The 25,138-nt window shown below is 35.2% G+C and overlaps 2 protein-coding genes across 3 annotated transcripts; one reads left to right on the plus strand and one right to left on the minus strand.

The window, feature by feature from the left end:
- The first annotated feature begins 17,525 nt into the window (after window positions 1-17,525).
- Window positions 17,526-19,433, plus strand: LOC127091683 (uncharacterized protein OsI_027940). Its single transcript, XM_051030366.1, has 6 exons — window positions 17,526-17,825; window positions 18,299-18,485; window positions 18,611-18,764; window positions 18,865-18,902; window positions 18,986-19,046; window positions 19,144-19,433. Exons 1-6 carry the CDS (start codon window positions 17,821-17,823, stop codon window positions 19,245-19,247), a joined length of 549 nt encoding a protein of 182 aa, XP_050886323.1. The 5' UTR covers window positions 17,526-17,820; the 3' UTR covers window positions 19,248-19,433.
- A 1,834-nt stretch (window positions 19,434-21,267) lies between these two features.
- LOC127093347 (probable U6 snRNA-associated Sm-like protein LSm4) lies at window positions 21,268-23,629 on the minus strand. Of its 2 annotated transcripts, none has more exons than XM_051032259.1 (7): window positions 23,472-23,629; window positions 23,228-23,269; window positions 22,994-23,092; window positions 22,790-22,867; window positions 22,643-22,682; window positions 22,289-22,456; window positions 21,268-21,575 (listed from the first exon to the last, which is right to left on the minus strand). In XM_051032259.1, exons 1-7 carry the CDS (start codon window positions 23,472-23,474, stop codon window positions 21,559-21,561), a joined length of 447 nt encoding a protein of 148 aa, XP_050888216.1. In that variant the 5' UTR covers window positions 23,475-23,629; the 3' UTR covers window positions 21,268-21,558. The 2 variants fall into 2 exon arrangements, with proteins under 2 accessions (XP_050888216.1, XP_050888215.1); XM_051032258.1 differs by having other exon boundaries at window positions 21,268-21,581.
- Window positions 23,630-25,138: the final 1,509 nt, after the last annotated feature.

The following is a 25,138-nucleotide window of genomic DNA, read 5'->3' on the forward strand; positions in this document are numbered from 1 at the left end:
CATCTGACCTTGTTCTTCTTCCAGCATTGTTGGATTTACTGATGTCAAATAAGATGTTCTTGACATTAGCCTTAGATCTTACATCCATCTTTTTCAGAAGTCTATTGAATTGTCTTCCCAGCACTGCTACATCATTTACCAGATCATCATCAATATCTTGACCACTTTCCTCCTCTGTCTCCTCAGTGTTTGACATAAAGGCTATGCTTTTGACTTTCTTTTCAGATCTATCACACATTCCCATCTCAAATGTTTGGAGGGATCTAATTAGCTCATCAACTCTCATATTTGAAATGTCTTGAGACTCTTCTATGGTTGTCACTTTCATGGCAAATCTCTTAGGGAGTGACCTAAGTATTTTCCTCACTAATTTTTCATCTGACATCTTCTCACCCATGGCTCCTGAGGCATTAGCAATTTCAAGGATATTCATATGAAATTCATGAATATTTTCATCTTCTTTCATCCTTAAATTTTCAAACTTGGTGGTGAGCAGCTGCAGTCTAGACATCTTCACTCTAGAAGTGCCTTCATGAGTGATTTTGAGAATGTCCCAAGCATCTTTATCCACCTCATAGTTGTTTACCAATATGAAGATATTCTTATCTACTCCATTGAATATAGCATTCAATGCTTTAGAGTTCCTAAGAGCTAAATCATCCTCCTCCTTGGTCTATTGTTCTTCAGCCTTCTTATCAGTAGTAGCCTCTCCATCCTTAGTAATAACTGGATGTTCCTAACCTGTTAAAACAACCTTCCAAGCTTTATTATCCAGAGATTTTAGGAAGGCTACCATTCGAGGTTTCCAGTAGTCATAGTTGGATCCATCCAAAATATGTGGTCTGTGAACAGATCCTCCATCTCTCTCCATAGTACCAGAAAGTATCGCCCCTAGATCTCACCCAGAACCAGAGCAGGATGCCTGCTCTGATACCAATTGAAATTCTGGTATCAGATATGAGATGTCGAAGGTAATGTCACGACATTAATATCTGAACAACACAAACAGGATAAAAGATAAAGAACATTAATGCAAGAGACACAAGCAATTGTTAACCCAGTTCGGTGCAAACTCACCTACGTCTGGGGGCTACCAAGCCAGGAAGGAAATCCACTAAATAGAATCAGTTCAAAGACTCTCAGTAAACAACACAAGAGTCTTTTTCACCTAATCTCTACCCGTGTGACTTCTACCTAAGAACTCTTAGATATAAGACCCTACTCACTCCCCCTCAATCACAGCAGTGAAATTAAACAAGAATCACAATGAAAAGAAGACACTCTCTAAGGACACATACTTGATCTTACTTAATAGCTTCAATTAAGTAGACACACACCCGTGCTTAAAAGCTTAGAGTGACAAATTACAACTCAAAAATCAGACCAATTCAATCATATATGGATGAATTGAATGGCTTACAATTCACACGACCACATAAGACTTAAACCCTTATTCTCTCTCAATATTTCGTTCGTTATTTCTTGTGTATCAAATCAGGTTTCCCATGTCCTTTTTATAGAAGCATTTAGCTGGGCTTGGACATCATAAAACCCTAAAACTATTTTCCATTCATATCTTCTCATGACAGTTGATTAGATCTCTTTGGAAAATAAGTTAATCACGTTGTAATTACTTATTGATAGCGTGTTCGATCATCTCATCAATCATACACAGATTGCCATTAAAAACACAATCACATAATACATAACATTCAGACTGAATGTTCTGTACACAGATGTCATGACATTGGGTCTGACATCTCAGAAAAATCCTGCATAATCACATTTTAAACATCCAGCAGGTACAAGTTATCTTATATTAAGACAACACATGTGACATCTTGAGAACACTCTAGGTTTTACCAAAATTGCTGCCAACACCTAGAACCAACAACATAGATGTAGCAATCCAACCCTACAAACCATAAGTTTGATGTTGATTCTAACACCTTTTCTTCCCTTGATCAAAGCTTGATCAAATAACCCAACAATGCCGATTTGATTCACCGTCTCCCGCTACTTCTTTGTAATAAACCCCTTTTTCTTCAAAGCTTCCACTCGCTCGAATTCAAACCGTGAATTGTTATATTCCAAGATTTACCAAAGTGATCCACCGTCTCACGCTACTCCTTAGCAAGAACCTCTCATTCTTCAAAGCCTTCACTTGACCAGATCCAAATTGCATAATCTTATTTGAAACCTTCAAAGCCCTAAACGATCTTGAAGGAAAATCCTAGCTCGGTTTTCTTATTTTAAACCCTCAAAGATCTCAACCCAATTTACAATTCAATCACTCCTATATTGGACGTTATCAACCCTAATTCTAGATGGCACCCAATCAAAGAATGGTTATGTGTATTTTGTTTGTGTGTATGCATAAAATGAGGTTGAAGATGATGAGAATGCTTTGAAGCCTCAATTTTGTGTAGGTTTACTCTAGAACCTTACTAGAAATGATGCATGTATCAAGTGTGTGTGTGTGTATATATATATATGTGTGTGTGTGGTGTGTGTGTGTGGTGTGTGTGTGTGTGTGTGTGTGTGTAAGCAAGTATGAAGCAAAATGAATGCAAAAGGAATAGAAAACAATGCAAATTTTCAATATTTTTAATGCATGTTCCGACCTGTAGAAGCCATGTGTCGACTTGTAGAGGTGGCACATCTAACAGGGCCTATAGACTTTAAAAATGCAATACATGATCCGACCTATAAAATGTATGTGTTGACTTGCAGAAAAAAATTATTTCTATGTGTCGACTTGTAATGCGTATGTGTTGACACATAGCTATGTTTCACATAAAAATGAGTTTTTGATGCATAAAACCTTTTCTTGATGCATGAATATTTTCTAAATTTTGTCCAACATGTTGTCACGCTTCCTAATGCTAAAATTCACAACTAGACTCGAATGATATTGTCTAATATACATAAACGCTAAAGTATCCAAAATTTGACATTATACAAAATACATCTAATGAAAATTTGCACTCACAATTTATTTGATGGATACAAATTTATGTGGTATAGCTTTATTGTACATAACATCTCTTTTCAAAATAAAAATTGTAATATTAATACATGGGTCGGATCAGCCCATTGAACCACATATCCAATTGACAATTGGGCCAACTCAAATTTAGTAGCCCAATAAGAAATCGAAACACCTTGCTCTAGCTCATTTGTATGTGTTGACCCATCGTACCGGAATAACCTGGGTCGTATATCGACCCATTTGATAGCTCTAAGGCCAGGCACAAGACATGCATGTCAACTCTCGTTTTCTTTCTCCCCCAATAATATCACAGAAATGACGAGCATGGATTAGAACAATATTAGTTAAGACACAACATATTTCTAACCATTGAAGAACTCCATTTCACGTCTTCCCGAAAAAAATTGCACTCCACAAAAATATGATGATAATTCTCCTCCTCCACATAACCTCCACGACATTACAAAGCATTTGAATTAATAGTTCCCCAATGAGTCAGTCTATCTTTAGTAAGAAGTCTATTTATAAATAACATCCAAACAAAATGGATCCCTTCAAGCAAAATCACCAATGTCTAGTATTCAAGATCATTACTACTCATTACCTTAAATCATCCAAGATAATTTATCATGGAAATTATCCTATAAATTATAGTTAACCACCAATGTCTAGTATTCTACAACTAATTCCTCCTCTCACTGAAATAATATATGTCTTCACCCCATAAAAACTATGAGAAACATAGTAAACCTTACAAAAATCACCATTCCTCTCCATAAAATGAAATAAATTAAAAAAGAATATACGAAAGGGCATATTAGAGTGACACAAGTCGATTTTCAATCGATAAAGGTAAACTACGAGGACTACCACCAATTAGAATGTCAAGTTATTTGAGTGGAATCTGCCAACACTTTACAATTTAGCCCTTGAGATGTTATTTAACAAAGAATGTGACGTATTCATTCTAACAAGTAAGGTTTTACGAAAATTCCCCTTTAGATCTGGTAGGAGCTCAAAAAGTCAAAGATTATCCTTGATTGATCTAACATTTGTCTAACTTTTCTCCACAAAAACAAGAATTTTGTCAACAAATTGCAAATAAAAGACCTTAACCAATGGATCGTCTCTAATCATATAACCTCTAAACAAGTTTGCATTGACATATGCACAAATCAATATATTGAGTCTTTAAAAAACTATCGAGAACAATCACGGTCACAAAGGATAACCTTGCCTAAGCGCCATCTCCAAATTGAGTTCATCAATTGGGTCCTATTAATAAAAGATGATACAGAAGAAAAACAAATGCATTCATCATCTATTTTCCTCATATGAATTAAAAATCGATCTTAATCACTACCAAGTCTAAGAACTCCCACTCATCAAAATCATATGTTTTTTCAATGTTTGCTTTAAAGTAATAAGCATTTTCTTCAACTTATTTTATTCATCCACCACCTCATGGGCGATTAGAATGTAATATGAGGTTCGACCCCCTTCACAAAAGTGAATTGAATCTCTAAGATGACAGAAGTTGCATTGCCTCTGCCTCATGGGTTTATGTTTTGATTGTTTTTCTTTTAGATTTTAGTTTTGTTTATATCATTATAGATTCTCCTCACTAATTGTGCGTATTATGGTGGAATTTTAAATCCATTTTTATGCATGCATAAATCAAAGTGTTTGGTTATAGTTTAAGCAATATGCTTTAAGTTAATTTGTTGAGTTTTTGGATCAATAACTATAATTGAGACTGGTTAAGTTACGACAATATTAGAATCTTCAAAAACACTTCACATTTTTCAAAAAATAAGATCATGGAAGTGTGATTCGAATCATGTTATTACATAGAATCTGTAACATAGTTAGTCTATGAATTGTTTTCATTTTGCCATGATTTGAATCACAACATCCATGATTTGAGTAACAGTTGCTTTATTCGAATCATAAACTACCTAATTAGAATCAGACAGGTCTGCATTTCCAAGGTCTTGCTTTTGTAATTCTGATTTGAATCCCATATATTCATTACTTGAATCATGTGATTTGAATCACATAATATGTAGCTAGAATCACACAAATGGGTTCTCATATGTTCTTGTCTCTTTATTCAAACGACTTGATATTTTGATCATAATTATACTACTTTCTTATGACTCAAATCGTACATAATTTTTAACTCATTTTTGTGCTAGATCTCTAGCACATATAAAAGTTTTTTCACTCCAAACGTTTCACTATGTTCGAAAACACACACTTCTACTATTGATTTAAAATTTCACAACACCCTTGTTCTCTCATTTCCAAAAAAAGGTTTTGAATCTATTTAGAGTATTTTAAAAACAAATTCTTTCATGTTCTACCTCATTTTGTTTCAATTTTCATGTGGATATAAATCTCATCTTTTGACATGTGTGATTTTTTAGGAGAATCTGTTATTGTGATTAACGTTTCTTTTAATATATTTTTTGAGTTTTTTGAGGTTTGGAAAATGTGTGTGGTTGTGGTTGGTTTTTGACTAGTCCACCGGAAAAGAAGGAGGTTCTTCTCTCCAAAATTACTTTGGTAGTCTTTGTTAAATGATAGTACCGATCTAGAAGGGGGGGGGGGGGGGTTGAATAGATCAGTTTTGAAATTAAGCGCTTTTTTAAAATGTTTTCAACGGTTGCGGAAGCACCCTAGATTAAAATCGTCTAAATGATCTCGTTAATGGAAAGATCGGATATACGTGAACCAAATGGAATTACTTAAGATAGAGAAAATCAACCCCTATCTAAAACAATCAATTAACTACTATGATTCTGGATATCGTTGCCTCTAATGATGCTCAACACAATAACAGATAAAGGAAAATATTACTAAGTTTGTGTGAAATTAATTTTATCGAACACTTGGTGTGCACTTCACACCAAGTATCAATTTCACTTATGTTGAATGTGCAGAATTTTACTTAAATAATTTATCGAACAGTTGATATGCAAACCAATCAATCGATATTGATTTTACGATCAATTTCATACACAAAGTAATTAATGCAGAATTTAAAGAGTTAAGGGATAGAGAGAACAAGACCGGATTTGTTGAGGCAGTTCCCCTATCGTCCTCGCTTATGGTACGTCTGCCCTCAATACTAAATCTAGAATTGAGATGCTTTTATTAACACGTTGCAAAGTCAATACAAGAGAACAAATGATCACTGGCGATCAACTTCTAGAGTTGTTGCATATCCTATTATATTCTCTCCCTTTGGTTCGAGTTGAACCAAGTTCTTCAAGCACTTCGAACAAACCTTTGTTTACCACTACCTTAGTGGACGAACGTCTCATTCTCCAAAACTTCAGCTCGGCTGATTTCGAATGCAAGTTGCTTGAACCCTAAGCTTTCTTCACAATCCTCCATTTACCGTTACTTGTTTGACCAAACCTTCCATTCTTCAAACTTTTCACTCGGCTGAATCTGCGAAGCAAAGGTTGGTGCAAAAAAACCCTAATTCTTGGAGGAAAAAACCTCAAGGGTTTTATTCAAGAAAAATCCACACAAAGTCTCAACCCAAACTAAGATAATCCAATCTTATTTGGACGTTATCATAGCTGCAATGCACAATGCTCAACAAAGATTATTATGTGTGATTATTGAGAAATGTAATGAAGAATGAAGATGATGAACACTTTGGTGTATATCTTTCACTTTTCTTGTTAAAATGTTGAAGAAGAAAAATTTGAATATTTATATGATGTATGGAAAAATAACTAACATAACAGGAAAATTTCACAAAGTTACACAGCAGAAAATTAAGTGAAACATGCGACGAGTCGACTCAAACAGGGGACGAGATGACTCAAATAGAGTTTATTACATGGTTGAGTCGACCTATGAGTCGACCTGTTCGGACCCGTGGCAATATGATTGGGAAATGATTCGACCTAAAGAGTGCATGAGTCGACTCATATAGGTTTTCCAGGAATGAGTTGACCTGTTCGGACCCGAAGGTTTTGCTCCGAGTCATGAGTCGACTCACAGAGGTTAAACTTCCAAAAATGAGTTTTCAACATATTATGACCAATTTAAGCTTGTCTCTTATGAACCTAGGATGTTTACTATGATTAAGTGCATGATTCACATATAAGATATGCTCCTATATGCTTGAACACACAGAACCTATATTTTGAACATGTTAAAGGATGAACGCTTTCTATTCTATGATGATATTATTCAAAGACACGATGTGGGCGAATAGACAGGTTTGACATCATTAAAATAAGGACTAGGCATATTTTCCCTCACATACTCCCTCTTTTTTATGATGGCAAACCGTGGCACAAACGCGTACTTTGATGGATATCCTCCCCCTGATTTTATGCATTCCTTTGAACATCCTGCTATATTATTCATCTACTAATGTTTGTTTCTGATATATTATCCATTTGCTAATGTTTGTTTCCATTGCTTTATCCCCCTTTGACAACATCAAAAAGAGGCAAGGAAACGGTCAATCATGTAGTAAATATTCAGAATCACTTAGTCAGCGACTTTGCAACACATGGTCATTAGCAACAATGCATAAATCATGTAGTTAATAACATAAGTACAGGCATAAATAACACACGGTGAAAGAACCAATACATAAATAACATTACAATAGGTGTTCAACAAATAAAATAAGACAAATAAGTGACTAGAATAACATGCACACATAGTGAAAATTGAAACGCGTTGAGTTTGAGCAGTCATCTAAGGTTGTCGTCCACTGAACGATTCATGTCTGCCTCTATAATTGGAAGGTGGACGTGCAAGTCTTTATTCTTCATAGAGGCTGGTTAATTCAATGATGTTCGTGTTCAGTGTGTTTACGGAGCTTGCGAGAACACGATTTGATCCTTCGATCCTTTGTAGGATGGTAGAGGAAAAGGAGTTGAAATTTTCACTGTAAGTTTGGATTTGACTCCTTAGTTCCGCATACCTTTCCTCTTGGATGGAAGCGAAGGATGCAAAATTTTCACCTTGACTCTGAACTTGTTCCTGCAAGGCTGCGAACCTTTCCTCTTGAAGTGCAGCGAAGTTTCACTGTTGGATTTGCATGGTTCTTAACATTTCCACTACTTCAGAGTTTTTGGATGGAGAAGAGGGTGTGGGCATATAGGATGAATGATTACTGGTTCATCCTGTGTGTTTCCATTCACCCCATCCTTTATTAGCGAACGAATGTTGTCCGAGAGTAGGACCAAGCCAATCACCATGGTTAGTGACTTGATGGTCATGCTCCATTGGTTGAGAGTGGACTTCGTTATTTGCTTCCTCTTCTTCATCATCATCATCATCATCATCATCATCTTCATCAGCATCATCATCATCCTCAATATCTTCCACAGGCCGAGCATTGGTGCCTGGGACTGGTTGACGGGTTTTGTATACTCGCGCAGAGCGATCCCAAGTGTAACCCATTAAACTTAAAATCTTCTAACAAAATTCTTGATGTATCGTTATGGATTTGTAAGGAATTCCTTGAACAGAAACATTTTCTCTATGAAGTACGCTTTGAATGAATGAGGGATAACAGAGAGTAGTTCCTCTTCTTGACTCTTTTAGTGCAAAGATCCTACTTGCAATGTAGTACGGCCAATTGACTTTTATTTTGTGTTTCAGTACATACACCAGATGTACTTCGGCCTTGTTGACACGGGAGTAACCGCCTTGTTTAGAACGAAGAATATGTGTCACAATCCAGTGCAAAATTCTGTCAAGAGGATTCAACTTCCCGATAGTCACATTAGTAGGAAATAGAATGCTCTGAACAACTTCCGGAGTAAACGGTTTCCTCAGCATTTTGTTTAATGCAGTCCTAAAATCATAGTCGGGTGCGTATACACTGTTGGTAATCTTAAGATCAGTTGGAGACGATAGTGGAGAGATCTCAAAGAGGTATTTCCACACGTCATCATTCACTTCAACAGTATGATTACCAATGTTGCAGAAAAACCTAAAGCCCTCTAATTTTCCAGCCACGCCTGAGTATAGAAAAATTTAACTAAATCCTCATTGTACTCAGTGATGCAGTTTAAGAATAAATCAATGCCTTGAAAACTAATACGTTCAACAACATCTGGAATGCGCATGTGTCCAGCCACTAAAGGCAAGTAAACATATTGCTTTATGACAGTTCTATTTTTAAACTTCTTATCATAGATTTCAGCCAGATCACAGAGAGTAGAGATAAAGCAGTTACCGGAATATGTGATCGAGATGGAGCATTCCCGATGTGAGAAGAGGGTCCTCTAGCCGATCTCTTGCCAGAAGCTCTTGATGCCATTGGGGTGTTGTTGGGAGAGGTTATTAGGGTTTTTGTGTGAATGAGAGTGGTAGAGAGAAGTAGAAGATAGAGTGACCAATATAATCAATTATGCCGGAAAAGAGTTTTCTTGAGAACTGAGTCGACCAGATTTCAAGAGTATATGCGTTGACCTAAGCAGCAAAGAGTCGGCTCATGGGTCGACAGAGTCGGACCCGAAATGAATGCAATTCTAGTATTGGGCAGCGAAGAGTCGACTCACACGTGTGATGAGTCGACACATTGACATTCGAAAACCCGAAAAAGTAGATTTGGGTAGCAATGAGTCGACGCATAGGTCGACCTGTTGGAACCCAGAGATTTATGAGTCGACACATTGGTCGACCTGTTGGGACCCGAGGAGAATTCCTAGATTGATGAGTCGACTCACGGGTCGACCTGTTGGGACCTGAGGAAAATGCAGAAATTAATGAGTCGACTCATTCAGTCGACCTATTGGGACCTATGTTACTAGTTTGATGATATGAGGTTCAAACCCATTTTATTAACGAAGAATTCATGATAAATAACATACCTAAGCAAGTTTAAGCATAATTCAAGCATAGACATGGATCATACTTAGTTCAAATCAATCAATCATGAATATTAAAGTTTAGCAAGTATGTATACATACATAACTGATTAATATAGGTCAAATGAATAGGAACGATATTGCCTCCAATGATGATAGACGACAAGTGCCTTCATGTAGCCCTCACATATGAATCATGGAATATATATATATATATATATATATATATATATATATATATATATATATATATATATATATATATATATATATATATATATATATATATATATATATATATATATATATATATATATATATATATATATATATATATATATATTTAAACACGGTCCGAGATATCGAGAACAACAAGTTCCCTACGGATGTGTAAGAAAGGCTTTGTCGCAAGTGGTTTTGTGAATATATCGGCAAGTTGATTTTTGCTATCAACATGCTCGAAGATAACATCACCTTTCTCAACATGATCCCTAAGGAAGTGTTGCCGAATTTCAATATGTTTAGTGCGCGAATGTAGTATAGGGTTTATGGTTAGATTTATGGCGCTTGTGTTGTCAGAAAAGATGGGAATACGTTCAAGTTGAACATCAAAGTCGAGTAATTGTTGTTTGAGCCACAAAATTTGAGCGCAACAATTACCCGCAACAACGTATTCCACCTCGGCAGTTGACAAAGCAACTCAAACTTGCTTTTTGTTGTGCCAACTTACCAAGGAATTTAATTAAAAATGACAAGTGCCATTGATGCTTTTCCTATCCGATTTGCAACTGGTAAAGTCGGAATCGGAGTAACCAACCAAAGAGCAATCACTTCCCTTAGAGAACCAAAGCCCATACTTTGAAGTACCACAGAGGTATCTAAGAATGTGTTTGACGGCTTTTAAATATGATTCTTTGGGACGTGATTGATACCTAGCACACATACATACAATAAACATAATGTCTAGTCGGGATGCGGTAAGATAGATGAGAGATCTGATCATGCCTCTATACCTTTTGATATCAACGTCCTTACCATTTTCATCCTGATCCATGTTGACAGTGGTATGAATTAGAGTGTCGATCACTTTGGAATTTGCCATATCGAAGTGTTTAAGTAGCTCATTACAATACTTGGTTTGGCTCACGAAGGTTCCTTTTTCAAGTTGCTTGATTTGAAGTCCGAGGAAGTAATTTAGCTCCCCTATCATGCTCATTTCGAATTCTCCTTGCATCAACTTAGAGAACTCCTTGACCAAATTAATGTTAGTAGATCCAAAGATAATGTCATCTACATAGACTTGAACTAAGATGGAGTGTTTCCCTTGACGTCTAATAAAAAGGGTAGTATCAACCTTCCCTCTTGAGAATCCTTGCTCTAGTAGGAATTTTCTAAGACGCTCATACCATGCCCTAGGGGCTTGTTTGAGGTCGTACAAAGCCTGTTTGAGCTTATAAACATAGTTTGGATGCTCGTGGTTTTCAAATCCGGGAGGTTGAGATACATAGACCTCTTCATTTATGTGATCGTTAAGGAAAGCGCTCTTGACATCCATTTGAAATAACTTGAAATATTGAGAACAAGCATAGGCAAGCAGAAGGCGTATAGCCTCGAGTCGGGAAACCGGAGCATAAGTTTCCTCATAGCCTATGCCTTCCTCTTGGTTATACCCTTGAGCAATAAGGCGAGCCTTGTTGTGAGTTATGACTCCATTTTCGTCTAACTTATTCCTAAACACCCATTTAGTGCCGATTACTCGATGGTCTCACGGAGGGGGAACAAGATCCCATACCTTATTTCCTTTAAATTGATTAAGTTCCTCTTGCATAGCTAGAAACCAATTTTCATCGAGTAATGCGTCTTTGGAGTTTTTTAGCTCATTTTGAGAGACGAAAGAAAAGTGATAACATAAGTTACTTATCTTAGACCGTGTTGTAACTCCTTTTGAGATATCTCCTAGAATATTATCAATGGGATGATCCTTAGAAGATTTCCATTCCAAAGGAAGGTCATTGTTATTGATGGAATAATCCTCCTCTTTCTTTTCGGAATTAAGATCCGGCTCCTCCTCAGCTTTTTTCAGATGGGTGTGAACACGATTTTCTTCTTGATCTTTTATTATGTCTTCCGAAGGAACACCTGTACCATTAACAAAACTACCTTCTCCGACAGTTTTCGGATAAGACTCATCAAAGGAAACATGCACGGATTCTTCAATAATAAGTAACCTTTTGTTGTATACTTTATATGTTTTACTAGATTGAGAGTATCCTAGAAAGATACCTTCATCAACTTTTGAGTCAAATTTACCAATGTTTTCTTTACCATTGTTTAACACAAAAAACTTACATCCAAAGATATGAAGATGTGAAACATTTGGCTTCCTTACCTTTAGCAATTCATAAGGGGTTTTGTTTAGAATAGGACGAATGAGTATCCTATTCAGTACATAGCATGCCGTGTTTATGGCATCGGCCCAAAAATATTTAGGAAGGTTGTTATCATTGATCATAGTTCTTCTAAATTTTGGTTTTTACGTTCCACAACTCCATTTTGTTTTTGTGGAGTTCTTGGAGCAGAAAAATTATGATCAATGTCGTTTGTTTCACAAAATTGCTCAAAGAGGTGGTTTTAAAATTCATCTCCGTGATCACTTTGAATGGTAACTATGCTAGTGTTCAATTTGTTTTGAGACATCTTGGCAAATTTTTCAAACGTAGGAAAAGTGTCGCTTTTACTTGCTAAGAAGATAGTCCAACAAAATCTAGATTAGTCGTCCACTATGACAAAACCATAGTAGTTTCCACCTAGACTTTTAGTTCTAGATGGCCCAAAGAGGCCCATATGGAGAAGTTCAAGAGGTCTCGTTGTGGAAACAACATTTTTAGATTTAAACGAGATCCTTGTTTGTTTTCCCATTTGGCACGCATCACATAGGTGATCTTTTGAAAATTTGATTTTGGGAAGACCAACTACTAGATCTTTTGAGACAACTTTGTTAAGCAATTCAAAGTTGACATGCGTTAATCGCCTATGCCAAAGCCACAGGTCTTCACTCATGGAGACGAGACATTTAGCGCTTGTCGAGGATACTTCATTCAAGTAGAGCATGTATACATTGTTTTCCCTCCATCCCTTAAGCACGTCGTTCTTATTTTCATTATGTTCAATCATGCAACAGTCTTTTGAAAACGATACTTTATATCCTTTGTCACATAATTGGCTAATGCTAATGAGATTATGCTTAAGGCCTTCAACTAATAGGACGTCTGAGATAGTAGTAGATTAGGGATTACCTACACTACCTTTTTTGAGTATAACTCCCATTTTTATTGTCACCGTAGGTCACAAACCCTTTCTTCTTAGCCAAAAAGTCAAAGAATAAGGAAGAGTCACATGCCATGTGCCTTGAGCATCCACTATCGAGAACCCATTTTCTCTCTGTATCCTCAAGACATTCCACCTACAAATTTAAACAAGGGAAAGAGGTAATCAATTTTCATTTGGTCCTATTGTGTGAGTGAAACTTTGGTTGTATTTGGGCAACCATTGAAAAATGCCTATAGGAACTAAAAATCTCCTAAATCGATATTTAGCAATAGTATGTCCCTTTTTGCAACAATATAGACAATTTAAGTTTGGATGAAAGTTGATTTTGCTAGCTTTATCCTTAACCACATAAGTTTATTTTTTATAAGGATTATTCATATTGCTTCTAAAGTGTGATTGATCAATAGCAAAGGTAACTTTGGGTTGTAAGTCCTTGTCTAATTTAGCTTGGAGAGTTCTAACCTCTCTTTGCATAAATATGACAGGTTTCATATCCACCCCATCTAAACCAAAATCCCTTATCGTCTTCCGTTTTGCCTTTAGTAGCCTCTATCATAGATTTCTTGAGGGTTTCTAATTCCTTTTAGGAATCAGAAATCTTCTTTTCTAAATGGTTGAAAATTTTCTTATTAGAGGCCAAGCGTTTAAAAGCTTCCTTGGCCTCATTGTGTAGAGTACTAAAGGCATTTTGCAAATCAGCATAAGACATTTTATCAGTATGATCATATTTGGAATGACTTACATTCTTTTTCTTCCTTTGATGAGCTGTGAGACAAATATTGAAAATTTCTTCTTCATCACTTGAGTTGTCATCGCTTGAGGGCTCGATATCGCTCTCCCATGCGATGTATTCTCTTCTAGGTTTGCTTGATTTGCTATGGTGTTTGCCTTTTCCTTTGTCTTTCTTCAATAAGGGACACTCCGGCTTATAGTAACCGGTCTTTCCGCAATTGAAGCATGATCCTTTTGACTTGTTTGTCTTGCTTTCCTCTCGATTCGAAAATTTTGATTACCTTCTGTAATTGACAAGATTTTTGTCCGAATGTTGGACTTCATTTTTTCTAAGGTATCGATTGTACCTCCTAACGAACAGCCCCATGTCTTCATTCGATTCTTTATCACCATCACTTGACTCACTTTCACACACATCATTGGTGGATGACTTGTACCTTGAAGCCTTTAACGCAATAGACTTCCTTTCGATGTTCTTGTCTTTCTCCTTCTTTTTATTCTTCTCATGTTTCTCAAGATTCATGAGCTCTTGCTCATGCTCTTGAAGCTTGCCGAATAATGTCGTCATGTCCAATGTTCTTAGATCATTTACTTCCTTGATCGCGGTGACTTTTGGTAGCCAATCTCTATTAAGACATCTTAAGATTTTATTAGTAGCAACATCATTAGGGGTATTTATACTAAGAGAATTTAACCGATTGATTAGATGAGAAAATCTCTTTTGCATATCAACAATGGTTTCACTATCTTCCATATGAAAAAGGTCAAATTCTTGAGTTAGGGTGTTGATTTCCAGCTAGTTTGACATCATTGGTTCCTTCATGGGTAATTTGAAATGAGTCTCACATAGCTTTAGCACTAGTACAATGGGAAACCCTATAGTACTCATCAACACCTAAAGCGGCAATGAGCATATTTGTAGCTTTCCAATCGTAGTTGTACTTTTTCCCATCTTCTTTGTTCCATTGTGCTTTCGGTTTAGGTACAACAAAGTCATCCGCATTGGTCGTGGTTATTTCCATAGGACCATCTTGGATGACTTTCCATACTTTCCTATCAATAGAGTTGATATGGATACGCATACAATCTTTCCAATAACTATAGTTTTCACCGATAAAAATAGGCGCCCTATTGTACGCCCCTTTAGGATCGTTACTCATTTTCTAAAAATTTATATGTGAAGCACTAGATGAACTGGAGCTCGTGATACCACTTGTTAGACGATAGTACCGATCTAGAAGGGGGGTTGAATAGATCAGTTTTGAAATTAAGTGCTTTTTAAAAATGTTTTCAACGGTTGCGGAAGTACCCTAATCGTATAAACGATCCCGTTAATGGAAAGATCGGATATACGTGAACCGAATGGAATTACTTAAGATAGAGAAAATCAACACCTATCTAAAACAATCAATTAACTACTATGATCCTTGATATCGTTACCTCTAATGATGCTCAACACAATAAGAGATCAAGGAAAATATTACTAAGTTTGTGTGAAATTAATTTTGTCGAACAATTGGTGTGCACTTCACACCAAGTGTCAATTTCACTTAAGTTGAATGTGCAGAATTTTACTTAAACAATTTATCGAACTGTTGATATGCACACCAATCAAGCGATATTGATTTTACGATCAATTTCACATATGAAGTAATTAATGCAGAATTTAAAGAGTTAAGGGATAGAGAGAATAAGACCGGATTTGTTGAGGCAGTTCCCCTATCGCCCTCGCTTAGGGTACGTCTGCCCTCAATTCTTAATCTAGAATTGATATGTTTTTATTAACACGTTGCAAAGTCAATACAAGAGAACAAATTATCATTTGCGATTAACTTCTAGAGTTGTTGCAGATCCTCTTCTATTCTCTCCCCTTGATTCGAGTTGAACCAAGTTCTTCAAGCACTTCGAACAAACCTCTGTTTGCTGCTACCTTATTGGACGAACGCCTCGTTCTCCAAAACTTCAGCTCGGCTGATTTCGAACGCAAGTTGCGTGAACCCTAGGCTTTCTTCACAATCCTCCGTTTACCGCTACTTGTTTGACATAATCATCCGTTCTTCAAACTTTTCACTCGGCTGAATCTGCGAAGTAAAGCTTAGTGCAAAAACCCCCAATTCTTTGAGGACAAAATCTCAAGGGTTTTATTCAAGAAAAACCTACACAAAGTCTTAACCCAAACTAAGATAATCCAATCTTATTTGGACGTTATCACAGCTGTAATGCACAATGCTCAACAAAGATTATTATGTGTGATTATTGAGAAATGCAATGAAGAATGAAGATGATGAGCACTTTGGTGTGTATCTTTCACTTTTCTTGTAAAAATGTTAAAGAAGAGACATTTGAATATTTATATGACGTGTGGACAAATAACTAACATAACAGAAAAATTTCACAAAGTTACACAGCAGAAAATTAAGTGAAACATGCGACGAGTCGACTCAAACAGGGGATGATTCGACTCAAACAGAGTTTATTACATGGTTGAGTCGACCTATGAGTCGACCTGCTCGGACCCGTGGCAATATGATTGGGAAATGAGTCGACCTAAAGCGTGCATGAGTCGACTCATACATGTTTTTCAGGAATGAGTCGATCTATGAGCCGACCTGTTCGGACCCGAAGGTTTTACTCCGAGTCATGAGTCGACTCATAGAGGTTAAACTTCCAAAAATGAGTTTTCCAACATAATATGACCAATTTAAGTCTATCTCTTATGAACCTAGGATGTTTACTATGATTAAGTGCATGATTCACATATAAGATATGCTCATAAATGCTTGAACACACAGAACCTATATTTTGAACATGTTAAAGGATGAATGCTTTCTATGCTATGATGATATTATTAAAAGACACGATGTGGACGAATAGAGAGGTTTGGCATCATTAAAATAAGGACTAGGTATATTTGCCCTCACAGTCTTATGAGGAAACCTACAGACAAAATGGGAGTTCTTCTTAATCTTCGGACAGGTGAAGGCTCAAGATACCGGTAGGATCGAGGAAAGATCGCCACATAACAGAGATTTCGATCAGCATTCTTAGTGCTGGAAGATTCAGGACGATTTCGATACAGATTTCATGAGGATTCAGTTTTGGATACTGTGTATAATTCAAAAAGGGTCCAAATCAAATATTTTATATTTTCACCATTATTTGAATTGTGATTGTATTGAACATCTTGTAATTTGTCACATACTATATGGAAGACTAATATCTTCAATGAAAAACAATTGGAGAGTAAAATAGATTTAGCGAAGACGATAGTCTTACTAAAAAAACAATTCATTTCATTAATAAAATCTTAAATACACGTGAGTACATCAATAAAAGGGAGCCACTCAATGCCAAAGCATGAGCAACCTCATTAACGAGTCTCTTAACCAACTTAAAAGGTGTCATTTATTATTATAAATTATATTGGTGTATATTTTATATTTGTAAAACTGTATAAGATCAAAAGATAAAAGATAGATATTGAAATATCATATTTGTAAAATAAATAAATAAAAGTTATGCTATTGTTAATTTGGATTTTAGTATCCTATAAAGAAAACAAATTATATTAAATGTTTGAATTATACATCGAACAAAGAAGAATCTGTGGTGTTTTGCTCAAAATAAAGAAAAGAATGTGTGATATGTGAAGTATATAGAGGTGGTGTAGATAGCATTTATTTATCCTTAACAGAAATGGGCCAAAGGTCACAAAATCCTAAGATCATTGTTCTTCTATCCACTTTTCGCTGTTACGCAATTTAGTGAAAAGAAGAACAATCTAGAAACAACAGGTTTTGCATTGCATAATCATCAAAATCCGAAAACGAGGTTACAATTGTCTCTGACAGTCAGTTACCAAAGAATCTAGGGTTTCACAGCTTCTTCTTCTTCTCTCAAACAAATATGAGGTAATTATACATCTCATTTAATTTTTCAAATGTGATCATATTTTCATTTTCATTGTGTTTTTTCGATAATCCTGTGATGCTGTATTCTTCATCATTTTCTGCACTTTCACGATTTTGGCTTCTGATAACATTTTCCAAGTAGCGCATGCAATTATTGTTATTTTTCTTAACTTTTGTTTTCACGTGTTGATTAGTTGAACTAATAGTTGTTTCTTTTGGTGGAAATGAAGACAGTTTATTTATACATGTCTTGTATTGTATTGATGAATTGATGACATTAAACTTCTAGGGACATTTTGATATCACTAGCATAATTGAATGAGAATTGATGGTCACTGTTATTTGAACTGTCATGGTATTAAATTCGATTTAGGTCTCGGTACGACATGGAAATTGTTTCATCCCATTTATGATGAAAGATTTGTTGGGTGAACTTGTTTACTACTATCTGATTTTCATGTTCTTGAATGCAGTCGTCATCCGGAGATCAAGTGGGCTCAAAGGGGCGACAAAGTTTACATCACGGTTCAGTTGCCAGATTCCAAAAATGCGAAAGTGGATCTTACTCCAGATGGTGTTTTTACTTTTTCTGCCACTGCTGGTGCTGGAGACCATCTTTATGAGCTTAATTTGCCACTCTTTGACAAGGTTAATGTAGAGGTAAGTAGAAAACATTACCAATTCATTCTAGTTTTGAATAGTCTCTGCCTAATTTTCTTGTTAATAGTTTAATGTTTTTCTGTAAGTAACTGTTTTTGTAATGTTTTTCTTTGTTGTGTTTTCAGGAGAGCAAAATTAATGTAGGGGTGAGAAGCATATTCTGTGTTGTGCAGAAAGCAGAAGAAGAGTGGTGGAAAAGGTTACTGAAAGCAGAAGGGAAGCCTCCACATTACGTGAAAGTAGATTGGGATAAATGGGTGGACGAAGATGAAGATGCGGGTACGCACACATCGAAACCATCATGTTCTACTCAGTTTTTCAAGTCTAAAGGTTTTTTTCTTTGTTTGATGTATCAACTGATTATCTGTCTGTCTATTAGGTACCGGTGACCTAGACATGGGAGGGATGGATTTCTCGGTATGTAACGCGTTCATGTGGTTCTCAGTTTTAACCCTCTCTCTTGTTAATGTTGTTTATCCTAATTATTTTCTGTGCTGCAGCAATTTGGCGGGATGGGTGACGATGCTGTTGGTGATGATTTTGATGACAGTGAGGATGAAGGTAAGTATGCTATGCATGATTAAGTAATAGTTAAAGATTTTACGGTGATAGTCCTCTAGAACTTAATTTTCATATCGTTTGCTTGCTAATTGTGTAGGGCAAGAAGTGTCAAATTCTGGAAAAGAAGAGGGTGATGATAAGGAGGGAGGTTCTGGTGTTGGAAAAGAAGGCGTCGTTGAAGAAGCTACTGCGAGCACGTAATCTTGGATGTGTTGTGAAACTTGAGTCTGTAACGGTCTAAGTAGAGATGATGAAATTACTATACATGTGTGTTGAAGCATTAGTTTGTGTTATGTTTGTTGCAGCAGAAGCTCCTTCAAGTTGAAGTAGGATATTGTACAATTGAGATTTTTATCTATTGAAGGACCGTGCTTAATTTTGGTTAAATCATTTTCACCTATTGCTTAGATTCTCTATAACTCCTTTTGTTTTCAGGGCTGTGTAATATCAGGGATCTGTGAGCCATATAGGACTCAGAAATCGTTTTCAAAACAAATTTAAAGCAATCTTGGTTATTTTCGCATGTAGAAATATCATAATTAATCAATAGTTTCAAAATAATTATAAAAAAATTGAAAATATTCTATTGAAAGACCTCCCAAAAACTCCATATTCACTCTTTTCCGCAAGCAAGTTTATATGTGATCACATTTTTAAATTCAATCCAACGTCTCATCTGCCTTATAATCGATTAGACAAGTGTCACTATTGCCAATTTACACTATATAATCAACTATAAATAATTTATAATCCAAAGTGATTGTTACCATTGAAATTTCAACCCTTTAGTATATGATTTATATATCAATGTTACTTTCATTCTCAAACTTGAATGAGTTTAAAAATTAGGTTTATCACTCGATTAAATTGTAATTCTCATTTTATCACATGCTTGAAAAGTTTTTAAGTTGTTAATCAAATTAAAACTAAAACACACACTTTCGAGATCTTGAGGATTCATTCAAAATTAAAATAGATTAACATTTACTTGTCTGTTCAATAACCGACGAGCATCATGGTTCAAAGAGTGGAAGTATAGCTGCTTGAGGCTGAGCTTATGAATGACCACGAGCACATGACTTGACATGAGACCAAAAACTCTGATCCTGAGACAATTATCTCGACTCACACTAAGAACCCTGAGCCCCATATGTCTTCCCTGACCCAAATTGTGAGCATTTTAGATAACTCTTACTTCTCCATGCGTATAGACGACTACTCTAACGCATCTTTAAAGTATATTTCATTTTCCATTTCAATGTAATCTAACCTAGGGTCCGTTCGGGGTGATGGTAAGTTTTTGGTTTAAAAAGTCAATTTCAAAATCAAAACTTGCTCCAAAAAAGATGGATTTGATATAATTTTTTTACTTAATTTCAAAATAATTTTCCATTTCTATTTTTGTTTTTAAGTTATGACTACTACCAATGGCCAATGACCACTACTTCAACCACTATTATGAGGACCAGCACTTGCCAACCTTCCTTATGCTCACCATCGATCACCTTTATGACCATTGTTAAGAACCATGTTAACCACTAGTCACCACCACCAACTATCACTATAAACACCACTTTGACCACCGTAAACCACCAACTACCACTTTAAACACCACTCAGAGCACCATAAACCACCAATTGCCACCGCCACCAAGAACCAATTTGTCATTTAAAAAATAAAAATATCATTAATTTTAAGTGCAGAAGTATGACATCAAACCAAAACTATTTAAATTTAAATCAAAACTATTTAACTTTTAAAAAAAGATACCAATTTCGTGGATCAAATAAAATAGAGAACCAAAACTTTAACTAAGCCTAAGCCTAATTATAAATATGTTGGATGTAAAGTAATTAATGTTTCACACATTTACTAACTATAGAAAACACAATGCATCTAAGATGCCCTTATTGTGAACATTGTGGCAACAGTTTGGAGAACTCTGCATGTGCTCAGATATTGCTCAAGATTGTCCCATGGCTATGTTAGTATGGGAGCAGCTGGTGGATCAATTAAAGACATAACACATCGTTTCTTTCTGTGCATCCTTAAATGTATGGGTTCAGCTTAATATTACTTACAAGCAAGGGGAAGGACACTTCTTGGCCTGAGGTGTGAGCCATTGCTTGTCATGCCTTATAGACTTGGAGGAATAAGAACATAAGGGTCAATTTAATTTAAAATGCTGGAATGAAGTAATGGATTGAGGCAACAAAATCACTTAATCCAACATACAACTAACGATTTGATTTCTGACAAAATATATTAAACAAAAATATTATGTACCACCAGCATTGCTTTCCGGCGAGGAAAAGGGATGCAGATAGATAACAAACTGTAAAATGGTGTTTCATAAATACTATGATGATGATGATATCACCATTTAGTTACTGTATAAACAAAAAAATAAACTGGAAACCTAAAGTCCATCGATAAATCTTCTGAACGGGCATTAATGCCTCTAAAAACAGCAACTAGCCCATTTGATGTAGTTCCACATCACTTGGTCAAATCAACCTCTACCTCGCCCTGCACCTACCACAAGAAGAACAAATGTTGGAATGTTGATATGATGATTCAATCACATCTATGCTATACATTCCTACATAGTAAGTTAGTCATGAAGTAAAAATGAGGAAGAAGGATATTAATATGATTCAATCACACATCTATGCTATTTTGTAAGTTAATTCTGAGGTAAAAATGAGGAAACTTATGTTTCGGAGACATTGGAGGAGAAAAGCCACATCCTTCCCATGGAATAGGAGGTGACCATACAGGCCACCATTTATTTCAAACTAAATTATCAAACTACATGTAATATCCGAACGTCTAAGTTATTACAGCATTTGTTTGGTTACAAAATTTTAAGGTGAGGGGATGGTGCATCACTCCAAGACAGCAAAAACCTTAGAACTCAAAGAGCACTCACAAAAATGATTAACATTTACCTCCTTTCAAGAGCACTCACAACATGAACTATAGTATATTAGCAATTTAATTTCATGACTCGTTACTTATATTAATATAACTTGAACTGACACATTCCTCTTTTCCTTCAATAATAATAAACTTTTTAATTGAACATTTTTGTTCCAACAGGAGATTACCTAGGTGAAAATAAAAGCACAGAAGCAGTAAAACACTTCTAGGGAAATTCTGAAACATATGAACAAATGGTGCACATGCAAAACTTGCATTTTGGAAGTTGAAATGATAAAAAGAGATGATTTATCATTTACCTCTGTTTCCACCAGGCCTTCCACCTGGGCCACCCCTTCCTCGGCCTCCTCCAGGCCCCCTAGCACCACCTTCTTCAAAGCCACGTCCAGCTCCTTTTACTTGACGTCCAGGAGCGCCATCCTCCCTACCTCTTCCCCTTCCGCGTCCCACACCAGGTGGTTTGCGATCTGAAAAAGGTAACCAAATAGCATTCAAGTTTTATGCAAATGGAAAAAAGATACATGAGAAGCAATTCAACTGCATAACAATTCAAAGGAATGAAACTGTTTCTCCATTCACTTGCTGATTCAGAAAAATAAAAAGTCCATTTAAATATCAATATGAATAACCAGCTAAATATTGAAACAACTAACCCGTGCGACTCTTGGTTTCTTCCTGGACTTTGTCAATAACCTAAATCAACAAACACCAAAGCTAGATCAGTGGTCTGCGTTCGTCACTACAAAGCAATCAATCTATAGACTAACAGAGTAAATAAAAACCAAACCATCACTACACACCTCATCAGGAACTCGAAGGTACTTAATGGTATTCCCCCGAATGTAGCATTCAGGCATACGCCAAAATCTATCTCCGTCCTACATTGTCAATTTCAACCAAACAATGTAAGTCCCAACAAACAACAAATAACATAACAATAAATAAACATTGAAAACATGAACGAAACTACAAAAAAAACAAGAAGGGCGGTCAAAAACGTTTACTTTAGAGGTACAAATGACTTCTCGGAGATGAATGTTCATCCATGTATCACAATTAACCAAATGGCCGTTATAAGTCTCTCCATTTTTGAGTTCAACCAACTGTTACAACATGTGACAGACACAAAAACCTACAAGTTACAAATCAAAGAGACGCAGTAGTAACGCAAGTTGAGTTATATTTATATTGAAATGAAAAAAAAAAAAAGGTAAAATAAAGCAAAAGGACTCACTAACCATGGGGTGCCCTTGAGCAGTTTTGAGAAGGGAGAGTGGCAGCTGCAAAGAAAGAGTGAAGCAAAATTAACATTGAATGAAACCCTAACCCTAACCCTAACCCTAATGATAATGAGGTTTGGGGTAAAAAACATTGAATTATTTAATCGAGAAAAAAGAATGAAGTTGATGAGATCTAGGCATTCGTTAAAGCTAATCGGTGCTTTTGGTGGTGGAAGAGAGAGGGAGAGAAGCGGTGGCTTACCATGACGTGAAACGGTGGTTGATTTGAGGAAAGAGAGCGAAGAGGTTGACGACGACGGTGATGATGTCTGCGAGACTGTTTGTTTGGTTTACACTTTACAGTATTTAACAAGTATTATGAGCATCATACTCATTTTGATTACTCACTCATCCCACTTAATTTTTTTAAAGTATTATTATTCTATATTTTTCAATAAACTAAATCATTCAATTATATTTTTTAAATAGAGTAATGCTATTTATTATTAAATAAATTGGAGAAGAAAGACAAAAATACATGTCATTATTTTATAGCAAAATTTTAAATTTATTTTAATTTTTCTTCTTTTCATGTTTTCTTAACAATAAGCATTTTCCTTTTAAAGAATCATACCATTTAAATTTTAAATTGTATGCCACTTACTTTATTATTTCTTTCTATTTAAAATGATTGTCATTTTAATAAATAAAATTTATTTTAAAATGTCTAACATTTTTAATAAAAAAAATATAAAAATAATTGTTATTTTTTCAATTATGTCATTTGCTCATTACTTTTTTAGTTACCTCAAACGTATTAATATGGATAATTTAATAAAAGTGTATTATTTTATTATAATATTATTATATTTTTTAATCTGTATAAAAATCAAAAACGAAAGTCATTTTAAAACGGAGGTATACTCACAATTTTTTTTTAAAAAGAAAAGAAAAGATTTATGACACTGCAATGACTTTATTTTACCATAGAATAATTTAATTTTAATTTTTACAAAGACATATATAGTAGTTAAGGTGAAAATCTAGGGATGCATATGGGTTGGGTAAACCCACTAAATCCGGTCAAATCCACCAAACTTAATCTAAAAAATGGGTTTAAATGGATAAGTGGATTAATATGATTTTCAAAAATGAAAAATCTTTTAAAATAATATGGTTTTGGATCAACTCGGATCTAAAGCATAAAACTCACTCAACCCATTTAATCAACAAATTTTTCATTAACTACTATATATTTTTATTTTTTTAGGGTCTCTTAATGAATTGATATTTATATTTTTTATTAGTAGAATTTGGTTGAGGATATTAAAGTTGAAGTTAAGACTTCTTTTTGAATTATAGAGGATATTTGAACAATTCTCTAGACTTTATTTTTGTAATTTGATGACTTTGATGTATTCATATTTAATTGCTTCAATTTTAAAATCTTATTTTGTGAGTCATGATTTTGAATTATTTAGAATATTGCATTTTAATTATTTTGTTGCTAATACTAGTAAATTTTGAGTAATTTATGTAATTCTAATTCTAGATATTACCGTAATACAGCATTGATTTTTGCAAATATTTTTATTGTAAATTTTATAAAATGTGTATAAATTTGACCTTAAAAGAATAACACTAATAGGCAAAACTATTTTTCAAGAAAAAATAGTTGGGGTGTTTTTTGAAAAAGAATATGACACATCCTATATAATATACAAGAAAAAAAAGGGGGGGAAATGGGTGACCACTACCCAACCCATTCAAATCCACAAATTTACGATTTTATCCAAACCAACCCTATAATTTACTGAGTGGTTATTTTACCTTATCTAAATCGATATACTTTATGTGATTTGGGTTTTGGTTTTGGTTAAATCAGACCCAAACCAACCCATGTACACCCCTACGTGAAACCACTCTAAA

This window comes from Lathyrus oleraceus, chromosome 6 (genome assembly GCF_024323335.1).
Source record: "Lathyrus oleraceus cultivar Zhongwan6 chromosome 6, CAAS_Psat_ZW6_1.0, whole genome shotgun sequence".
Taxonomy (NCBI): domain Eukaryota; kingdom Viridiplantae; phylum Streptophyta; class Magnoliopsida; order Fabales; family Fabaceae; genus Lathyrus; species Lathyrus oleraceus.

What these genes read in the sequence shown, in the direction of transcription:
- LOC127091683 (XM_051030366.1), top strand. An exon ending in TTGACAAGGTTAATGTAGAG is followed by an intron (nt 18,486 to 18,610) that starts GTAAGTAGAAAA and finishes TTGTGTTTTCAG; the next exon opens with GAGAGCAAAATTAATGTAGG. An exon ending in TGGGAGGGATGGATTTCTCG is followed by an intron (nt 18,903 to 18,985) that starts GTATGTAACGCG and finishes TCTGTGCTGCAG; the next exon opens with CAATTTGGCGGGATGGGTGA.
- LOC127093347 (XM_051032258.1), bottom strand. An exon ending in CTGCTCAAGGGCACCCCATG is followed by an intron (nt 23,093 to 23,227) that starts GTTAGTGAGTCC and finishes ATGTTGTAACAG; the next exon opens with TTGGTTGAACTCAAAAATGG. An exon ending in AGAAACCAAGAGTCGCACGG is followed by an intron (nt 22,457 to 22,642) that starts GTTAGTTGTTTC and finishes TACCTTTTTCAG; the next exon opens with ATCGCAAACCACCTGGTGTG.